Genomic DNA, 10922 nt, shown 5'->3' on the forward strand with positions numbered 1-10922 from the left:
ATTAGTGGGATCTGAGGGGAGTACTAAAGGGGACTCCGAATTAACGGTCTCCTGGGATTATTGTTGCAAGGCTATTAGGCTGGCTAAGGAAGTTATAAGGCCGATTACACTTATTGCTAGCCATAGGCCCATCGAAGGAAGCAATAGACGAAGTAACTTGTTGGGCCTCGAAACAAGCTACAATGAAGCCCAACATGAGGATGACACGGGAATTGCTACTGGGCTGGCTTGGGGGAGACCGGGTCAGCCTGAGGCAATGCGGCAGCGTGGAGAAGCGTCACTCACTGCTGCAGCTGCGCGGGAGACGCTTCCTGACGTGGGAGGGGTGGTTCCCAAGCTACGAACACCTCCTGGAGTAAGGGGATGCGAGGAGTCAGTGAGAAGGAGTGGCCCAAAGCAGCGGCCAGGATCCCGGATAGAAGGCGGCGGTGCTGGGTGGTCGACGGGGCCGGCGCTCCTCCTAGGAACTATACCATGCGAAATTGCTGGGGGGGTCCGAATTGGGCAGTGAGGATAAGCGAAGGAAGGCTGGTAACAGAGGAGACCGTGTAATGGAGGAAGGGTGTAGAAAGAGAACAGTGATAGGGACGGCAGAACGGGCACGAGGGATCAACGGTATAGATGTTGAACCGAATAATGGGCACTGTAACGATGATTACAATGAGAACAATGGAGGAGTTCAACAAGATGACCGTATAGCGCGTGAAATTGAAGCGGTTTGCCACCGAATCGTACCAGAGTTTCAGGAACGAAATGGATTTAGTGATGATCAGGATAGTGTGGAGAACAGAACGCCTGCAAACGACAATGAAGCCAGTGATAACGGGAGATCAAGATTGAATGAGTAGCTGCTAGAAAACAAAAGGGCTTGGGAACTGGCAAAGGAGTCAGGAGCGGAACTATATGATGAAGAAGAGGATATTATGGCAGGGCTTCAACAACAGAATGAAGAAATTGCTTTAAAAAAGAGATTGGCAAAACAGAAGGCAAAAGCTAGACGAAGCAGACCCAAAACACAAAAAAATGTGTGCAATATTTATTTAAAATGATTATTAGTTCTTGGAATGTTAGGGGGTTGAGGGGTGACGGAAAGATGAGAATGGTAAAGGACTTGAAGAGAAAATATAGTTTAAACATGCTAGGCTTGGTAGAGACTAAAAGACCATCAGTGAATAGATTTGATGTTTCAAAAATATGGGGAGATAGTTGTGTTGGTTGGGATTATGTTGAGGCTACTGGTGCGTCTGGCGGGATGTTGCTAATATAGGATGAGGGTTTTTTTGATATTAGAAATTGTTATAAAAGTGAGAGGTGGATGTGTGTCGAAGGAGTTCTGTTGCAGAATAATTTTAATTGTGCTTTTATATTGGTTTATGGTGCACACGTCAGAGATGAGAAGCTTGTTGTGTGGGAGGAGCTGAGTTACATAGCCGGTCTATGCCAGGTCCCCTGTTGTTTCATAGGGGACTTTAATGAGATCTTACATGTTGAAGAAAGGAGAGACACCGATAGCTTATCCTTGTCGGCGGAGGATTTCAAGAACTGGGTACAAGACATGGGTTTAGTGGATTTGCCGATTACTGACCGCAAGTTCACTTGGTTCAAAGGACGTTCCTGTAGCCGTATTGACAGGCCCTGGTGAGTTTGGAGTGGCTAGAGAAGTTTCCAGAGACTCGATTACGAGGTGGGCCAAGGAAATTGTCAGACCATTGTCCTCTTATAGTGGAAGATAAGAGACCGAGAGATGGCCCTAAACCATTCAGAAGCCTTGACTCGTGATTTACACATGAAGGTTTCTTGAGGTTGGTAAAGGAGGAATGGAGAGGGTTACAAGACATGCAATTCACAGATAAGCTGAAGGCTTTGACAATTCCTTTGAGAAGATGGCATAAAGACAATTTTGGAGACATGGACAACAAAATTTTGAAGTTGGAGGAAGATATCAAGAAGATTGATGACACGGTGGGTGAAGGGGTTTATGATGAGATGGTAGAGGCAAGAAGGAAAGCGCTTGTGACATATTGTGTGAAGTGGTATGTAAGGAAAGAACTACACTGGAAGCAGATGTCGCGCTCAAGACATGCCAGGGACATAGATAAAAACACGAGGTACTTCCACAGCATAGCTTCGGCGAGAAGGAGGAACAATAGGGTTGATGCATTGGTCATTAATGGAAGATTGATGAGGAATCAAGCTAGAATCAAGGTTGCGATTAGGGACTTCTACAAGGACTTGTATCATCAGGAGAAGTTGCCGTTGGTGGGGTTTAGAGATGGGCTGGTGGAGAAGATCGGTGAGGATGATGCCTTGGCTTTGGAGATACAGCCGACCGCTGAGGAGGTTAGAGAAGCAGTGTGGGACTGTGATTCATCCAAGGCTCCTGGGAGTGACGGCTACAACATGAACTTCATAAAGAAGTGTTGGGATGAAATTGGTTCTGAATTCACGGGAGCGGTGTTGGGCTTCTTCCAGTCCTCCAGATTACCGGCAGATGCTAATCTCACTTGGGTTGCATTGGCTCCTAAGTTTACTGGAGCAAAAGAAATCAAAGACCTTAGGCCTATTAGTATGGTCAGGTGTGTATACAAAGTCATTTCGAAGATGCTGGTTAGGAGAATGCGACCAATAATGCCTCGGCTTGTAGGTGAGACACAGAGTGCTTTTGTTAAGGGTCGGAAAATCCATGACGGGGCTCTTATTGCTTGCGAAACTGTTCAATGGCTCAAAATGAGAAAAAAAGAAGCGGCGATAATAAAGTTAGATTTTCAGAAGGCATATGATAGAGTCAGGTGGAGCTTCGTGGATCTTGTTTTACAGAAAATGGGGTTTGGAAGAAGGTGGAGGGGTGGGTTATGGAGTGTGTCAGTACTTGCTCCATGTCAGTTTTGATAAACGGTTCGCCCTCTAAGCCATTTAAGATGGAAAGGGGTCTACGACAAGGTGACCTGCTGTCTCCTTTTCTGTTTGTCCTTGTTGTTGATGTGCTACATAGGATGCTTGGGGAGGTGGTTAGAAACGGACGCATATCTCCATTCCTGATAGGTAGAGAGCAGGTTGAGCTGTCACATCTCCAGTTTGCGGATGACACCATTCTGTTCTGTCCCCCAGAGGAAGAGACAGTTAAGAACTACAGGAGGATCCTTCGCTGTTTTGAGTTGATGCCAGGGCTAAGCATCAACTTTGATAAATCTAGCTTGATTCCTATTAATTGTGATGCTCAATGGGTACATCGTATGTGCTGCGTACTAGGTTGCAAGGAAGCCTCCCTTCCAGTAAAATACTTGGGGATTTCACTAGGAGCTAATCCAAGGTTTGTTAAGACTTGGAAGCCAATTATTGACAAAGTGGAGGAAAAACTTAGCCTTTGGAAAGCCAAAGTTCTTAATAAAGCCGGTAAGTTGGTGCTCATTAAATCTGTACTAAATAGCCTCCCTGTATATTATTTGAGCCTGTATAAGATGCCAAAGGCTATTGTGGAGAAGCTTATTTCCTTACAGAGAAGATTTCTATGGAGTAAGAAGGATGGTAGGAATGGTATGGCGTTAATCAAGTGGGAGGTGGTGCAGGCGCCCAAAAAGCTTGGTGGGTTGGGTGTCGGGGATGCCATGTTGCGAAACATAGCCCTTCTTTTTAAGTGGTGGTGGCGGTTTTCAAAGGAGGATCGTCCGCTATGGAAGAAGGTGGTTTGTGCTTGTAATAACCTAAACCCAAATGTGTTGTTGTCCTCTCAGTTCTTACCTATCAAGGGGGTCCTTGGAAGGACATCTGCTAGTTACAATTCAAGAATCAGCAAGTAAGACAGAAGATGATTACTGGGTTGGCTATGGAAGTGGGTGATGGAAGAGGGACTCGGTTCTGGGAGGATGTCTGGCTGCGTGGTGGTGCTCTGAAAGATCAGTTTCCGAGACTTTTATTAGTTTCAAACCCAAGAGGATCCTTTATACGGGATTGCAGGTTTTGGGATGGGACTGAGTGGATATGGAACTTCCATTTGAGGCGAGAGCTTTTCTAATGGGAGTTGGATCTAGTGTACCAGCTGCATGAGGTATTAAGGCTGGTCAAATTGGATTATGGCAGTGAGGATAGAGTTGTATGAAAATTTGATAAACAATGGATCTTTTCTACTAACTCTTTTATGCAGGTAATACAAGAGGACATCATCCCGGAGGATATAACAAGCTACAACTTTACAAGAACAATCTGGAAAGGTTTAGTTCCACCAAGAGTTGAACTGTTTGTCTGGTTTGTTTTGACTGGAAGAGTCAATACGAAGAAGAGGTTGAGTCGGCTGGGAATTATCCACCTGGAAGATGTTGTATGTGTATTTTGTAACAAGAGTATTGAATATGGTCACCACTTGTTCCTTGGTTGTGATTTTTCTTGGCAGGTTTGGTGTGCTTGGGTATCATTTGCGGGAAGGCTATGGTCTTGCCCGGGGACGTTGAAGGAATATTTTATAAGTTGGACTGAGCTATCAGCTAGCAAGGAGGAGTGCAAGAGGTGGTTGATGGGTTTTTGTGCGATCACCTGGAACCTCTGGCTAGAAAGGAAGAGAAGGATTTTTTAGAATAAAGGAAAAGGGGTTGCTGAGATCATTCATATGTCCTTTATGAACTATACGAAGTGGTTAGGTGTGGATCCTTTTTGTTGTTGATGGCAATGCCGGAGTTGACAATGGGTTAAGCATCACAGTTATTAGGAGTTGGCTAGATTGCTTTATGGTTTTCACTGATTCTTTTGTTAGTTTTCACTCCACTTGATGTGTTGAGCTTCTCTCTTTCAAAAAAAAATTACTTCATTGCAGGAGTTAAATTCTAAAGTGATTCTCAATTCCTTCATAAAAATTCTTAAAAGTTAAAAAAAGTTGTATCACTTATTTTTTTTTCCGAGTTAATCATCACAACTTGAGTTATTTGACACATATTTTTTTATGATATTTTAGTTTTAACGTTAAATATTTAAAAGAACATTGATCCGTCACCTTATAACTCGGTTTTTATTGTGCATTATAAGTTATAACTCGGCCTTAATTATCATTCATTCTATAACCGACACCTTTATTACCAACTTAATGACCATTATTCTGACTTAATGATCAATAGTAATACCATTAACTCTATTCATCAATTCTATGCCTATAAAAGGCACCAATTTCTATATACATTATAGATTCTATATACATTCTAGATATATTCTAGAGATATTCTAAATATATTCTATATACATTCTATATTCATAGAATTATTATAATATACAACATATGATAACTTTTATTTCATGTCTTACGTTCTATATTCATAGAATTATTCTTATACCTCTTAAACACTTACTGACTTGAGTGTCGGAGTGTCTTTTGTAGGTACCCACCCCCTTGTTCTCTCCTTGCCGATGTATAACTCATCCCGACGAGAAGTTTGAAGATATTCATCGACGGACGAGCTATACACCGGCCAAACTCAGCAAGAACAATTGGCGCCGTCTGTGGGGACGAGTAAAATAATTCCTACTCCCCTTAGGTTCATAAAATTTGATTTGCATTCAATTTTTTTAACCAATCTCAACAATCTTCTTTAAGATTTTATTTAATACCACTTATCAAATTTTAATCTATCGTAACTTTTTATAAAATATGTACTTTATACATTTGAATTGCTTTACTTTTACGTATCATAATCTTTCAGATATCATAATCGATCAATGAACCAATCCGAGAATAAACTCGGCTTTCAATCAATCTAAGAACAAACTCGATTTTCAATCAATCCGAGCACAAACTCATCAATTTTGCTTACTTTTTCAAAGTTTTCTATTTACACAAGTAAAATTATATATTTTATTCAATATACTTTTGCATTTATATTTTGTGTAACTAATATTTATTGATTTATTAGTTATATTTAAACCTCAATATATGTTCTATACAATAATGACATATAACAACCCTGCCAATTGCATTTTTATTTTATTATCTATTATATTCTTATTGCTTAATGATTTCATTTATACAATTAAATGACAGTAATGATGAGTTTAAATCTTAAAATTGGATTCTATCAAAAATTAATTATATATCAATTGTATATAACTGTTATACTATTCACTTTATGCTATTAAATTTTATATTACTATTTGTTTAATGTAGAAAATTAAACAGGCAATTTACTATTATTACACAAGGAATATCCCTCGTCATACTGTAACTGCTAGAAACATTATACTAAATGTATAATTCAAATACTGTTATCTTATTGCTTTATTATCAAATTAAAGCAAGAACAATTGGCGCCGTCTGTGGGGAGCGAGTAAAATAATTTCTACTCCTCTCAGGTTCATAAAATTTGAATTACATTCAAATTTTTGAACCAATTTCAACAATCTTGTTTAAGATTTTATTTAATACATTTTATCAAATTTTAATCTAACGTATCATAATATTTCACATGTTATAATCAATCCGAGAACAAACTCGCCTTTCAACCAATCCGAAAAAAAAAAAATCCAATTTTCAATCAATCCAAGTACAAACTCACCTATCAAATTTGCTAACTTTTTCAAAGTTCTTTACTTACACAAGTAAAATTATATATTTTATTCAACATACTTATGCATTTATATTTTGTGTAACTAATATTTATTGATTTATTAGTTATATTCAAACCTCAATATATGTCCTATACAATAATAACATATAACAACTATGTCAATTGCATTTTTATTTCATTATGTATTATATTCTTATTGCTTAATGATTTCATTTATTCAATTAAATGACGGTAATGATGAATTCAAATCTTAAAATTGGATTCCATCGAAAATTAATTGTATATCAATTGTATATAACTGTTACACTATTCACTTTATGCTATTAACTTTTATGTTACTGTTTGTTTAATACAAAAAGTTAAGTAAAAACACATGCAAACATTTAAAATTTACTATTATTGCACGAGAAATATCCTTCGTCATACTGTAACTGCTAGAAATATTATACTAAATGTATAATTCAATAAATGTTATCTTATTGCTTTATTATTAAATTAAAGCATATCCTACAGAACAAAATTCATATATTCACATTTGGCATGTATGACATTCATATATGTCGTCTTCTTCTCTACAATTATCAACTTTCAAGGTATATTTTTTTACTTTGAACTATTTTACTTTTACAATATACATTATTCAATATATGTTGCGACTTTATACCTATTCATTTTCTCAATTTATCTTATTCATGCCACACCTTCATTATAAATTCTAAATATTCAATAACTAATTGCTTTGAGCGAGAAATTTATCAATAAGTTGTTGTGGGCCGGAAAAATTCCCAAAACAATTAACCATTATATCTTTGGATCATACAATCGATTCCGTCAATGGATATCTATCTCTAAACTTTTCAGTTCACATACAATTAAATGCTAAAATTGTTCTTAAGCGGAAAAGTATTCCTCACACAATTATCTTGATTGAATGACTCTTATCACTCAATTATTTTTTGAATAAGTGCCGACATAATAACCCGACTAAGCTTGGGGGCTCACCATATCATTATTCACTTATCTTTTAACCGAGTTATAAATCATTTTATTTTCTAAGCTTAGCCTGGATCATATGATCGGCAGATAAAGCTTGGGGGCTATGATCCGTCACCTTATAACTCGGTTTTTATTGTGCATTATAAGTTATAACTTGGCCTTAATTATCATTCATTCTGTAACCGACACTTTTATTACCAACTTAATGACCATTATTCTGACTTAATGATCAACGGTAATACCATTAACTCTATTCATCAATTCTATGCCTATAAAAGGCACCAATTTCTATATACATTATAGATTCTATATACATTCTAAATAAATTCTAGAGACATTATAGATATATTCTATATACATTCTATATTCATAGAATTATTATAATATACAACATATATGATAACTTTTATTTTATGTCTTACATTCTATATTCATAGAATTATTCTTATAGCTCTTAAACACTTACTGACTTGAGCGTCGGAGTATCTTTTGCAGGTACCCACCCCCTTGTTCTCTCCTTGCCGACGTATAACTCATCCCGACGAGAAATTTAAAGATATTCATCGACGGACGAACTATACACCGGCCAAACTCAGCAAGAACAGATATCATTTAATTTTAATGAATCACAAAATATTTTATATCCTAAAAAAATTTATGACCATTAGAATTACACAATATCATTTCATCAAGTATATAGTGACAAAATTAAAGTGACGCTAATTTGTCTAATAATGGATGAAAAGGAGATACTAGGTCATTTAAAATGTGAGGAGTAATTTAATAAAAAAAAAAGAACGAGAAATTAATGTAGTATAATTTTTTAAATTTCGATGAAATTTAGGTGTAATTAAAATCTCGTGGACTTTTTCGATATAAATAATAATTAATTTCAAGCACTACTTTATTATTTTTTAATTAAGTGATGAGAATGATAAGTTCATTATGCTTGTGGGTCAACTGTGATTAAATTTAGCGGTAAGGTAGTGGGGTAAGAAAAATAAATAATGGAATCATGAAAAACTAAGCAATCATGAATTATATGTAACAATTTTACTATATCATTAAAATTTTCAGCTCATGACCCAGCAATAATGGAGATGTCACTAATAATAACTAAACTTAGCTGTCCATTTGTGATTTCTCTTCTCTATTTTAAATTAAACTAATTTGTTTTTTTTTTATTATTATTATTACCAACACTAACTAGTTGTTAGGTAGTGATAGGAGGGATTTATGATGATCAAGTAGGTCGTTTTGTGTGTTTGATACGATGCTAATGTGTAGGTTTTGTTTAATCAAAGCAGGTAGTAACAGACCCGGAAACAAAAAAAGAAATTAAAATATTCACTGGTACACTAAGATATATATACTACTTTCAAATTATTGTCTCATGATGGATAATAATAGTGGATCCTTCAACAATTACGTTACTCATAAAAATTAAACAAAAAAGAAAATAATTTTTTCAGAGAATAGACCCAACTAAGAAAGAAACATTAGGTTTCAGTGTTTCGTATAGTGAATTAGCAATTAGACATGCAACCGTTGTATTATTGTATTACTAGCTAATGGCGAATAAATAAACGGAAATGACATGTATGTATGTATATATAACTTGTCAAGAAATAAGGCGAGTAGCGAGACAACAAAAATTGACAAAAGAAGATTAGTGTGATTCAATTTAATGATATATAAAAGACAACAAATAAAAATTTTATTATAAAATATAATATATAAAATATGTGATAATTATTATTACCATTCTAAACATATTATTACCAAAAGAAATAGAGAGAATATGAGAGAGAGAGAGCGAGAGTATGGGGAAAACACAGTGAGGGGTAGGTCTAAGGATCATGATAAAGATTTCAGGGTTTGGAATAGAGAAGAGTATCGACAGTTGGAATCTGAATCTTTCTCCATCTCCATCTTTGTGGATAATCTCCCGGAAGATATATCAAAAAGAGAGTTATTTCAGTTGTTCAACTGGACTGGGCGCATCAATGATATTTACCTGTCCCGAAAGTGGAAAAATGGAGACATTTATATGTTTGCCTTCATCCGGTACACGACGAAAGGAGGGGCGTTGAAAGCTATAGCGAAAATGAATCGCCTGAGGCTGAGAAGTAAGATTATCTTTGTAGGCGAGGCGAAGTACAGAAGAATGTCGGGACCAATGAATGGTGACAAGGGATGACGGGAAGATCGTACACCAGACCCGTCGGCACAGCAACCACGTCGGATCATATGTGATGAAGACTCCTTGCTAACTGAGAAAGAGGGACGGACGAAGGAAATCGTAAAACCTTGCCATGGGACTGGCGAGACTAAGATGCTGGAAGCTGCCGTGGTGCCAGAAAATATTGGATGCTTACAAAGAAGCCTTATAGGGATTACGATGAAGCCGATCAATCTTAACTCCTTGAGGGATATAATAGCTAAGAATATGCCTTCTGTAGTCCAAGTTCGGGAAATAGGAGCTTTTAAAGTTCTCTTGACCTTTGATAGTGTTCTGAATGCAGACGAAGCTTACACTTTTAAGTTGAATTATCTCCTGCAAACTTTTCACAAGGTGAGAAGGTGGAACGAGTCAGAGCGTAGTGATACCAGAAGGGTGTGGCTCGAGTGTTATGGAATCCCGTTGCATGCATGGTCAGTCGACACTTTTAATTTGATAGGAGGTCAATGGGGAACAGTAGTAAGCTGTGCAAAAGAGACAGAATCGTGCAGTTCCTTCACTGTAGGTTGTGTATTGGTTGATACGGGTGTTATGGAAGTGATTCAGGAGAGGATCCATGTCTTTGTTGGTTCCGGGGGATTTGACGTCTTGGTGAAAGAGAATGGGCATGGAATGGGGGGCATGGAGGGCAGTGAGTGCTTTTTGGATAGTGGGTCCAAAACCAGTGGGATTTTGAATAGTAGCATAGCAAGTACGAGTACCGAGGGAGATAAGTGGCAGAAAAGGCGGCTGAATTCATCAAAGGGAGTCGAGCAAGATGAAGTTTCGCTAATGGCGGTGAACCTGGAGGGGCAGACGAGGAGGGCAGATTAGTAATTTCTGCTGATATTTTAAATGAGTGGGTTAAGAGCAGTGGAAATCAGAATCGTGAAAAATTAGTAACGGCTCCAAATAACAGCGGCATTCAAGGGCTTACTAATTTTGAGTGTGAAAATTGTATCAGTTACGAAGCAAATTCAGATAGAACTGTGACTGGTGATTTTTGTACGTTGCACTATGGGCTGAAAGGAATCTCATCTAATCACAAGGAAAAAATAAAAAAAGTGGGATGCACTAAGCATTGGGCCAGACATTGCTCTATGGGAAAGGAAAAAACAAAAAAAGGGGGCTGCACTAAGCATTGGGCCAGACACAGCTCTATG

General features: G+C 37.3%; 2 protein-coding genes across 2 annotated transcripts; both read left to right on the plus strand.

The window, feature by feature from the left end:
• Positions 2919-4445, plus strand: LOC107646598. The gene is made up of 3 exons (XM_016350775.1): positions 2919-3683; positions 4142-4242; positions 4388-4445. Exons 1-3 carry the CDS (start codon positions 2919-2921, stop codon positions 4443-4445), a joined length of 924 nt encoding a protein of 307 aa, XP_016206261.1.
• Positions 9340-9738, plus strand: LOC107646597 (sex-lethal homolog). Its single transcript, XM_016350774.1, has one exon. It carries the CDS (start codon positions 9340-9342, stop codon positions 9736-9738), a length of 399 nt encoding a protein of 132 aa, XP_016206260.1.

Source organism: Arachis ipaensis, chromosome B06, assembly GCF_000816755.2.
Source record: "Arachis ipaensis cultivar K30076 chromosome B06, Araip1.1, whole genome shotgun sequence".
In the NCBI taxonomy this organism is placed as follows: Eukaryota; Viridiplantae; Streptophyta; class Magnoliopsida; order Fabales; family Fabaceae; genus Arachis; species Arachis ipaensis.

Coding starts and splice junctions, on each gene's coding strand:
- LOC107646597 (XM_016350774.1), top strand. CDS start 9,340: ATGAGAGAGAGAGAGCGAGAGTATGGGGAAAACACAGTGAGGGGTAGG.
- LOC107646598 (XM_016350775.1), top strand. CDS start 2,919: ATGGAAAGGGGTCTACGACAAGGTGACCTGCTGTCTCCTTTTCTGTTT. Junction 3,684..4,141: donor GTCCGCTATGGAAGAAGGTG/GTTTGTGCTTGT, acceptor TCTTTTATGCAG/GTAATACAAGAGGACATCAT. Junction 4,243..4,387: donor AGAGTTGAACTGTTTGTCTG/GTTTGTTTTGAC, acceptor TTTTCTTGGCAG/GTTTGGTGTGCTTGGGTATC.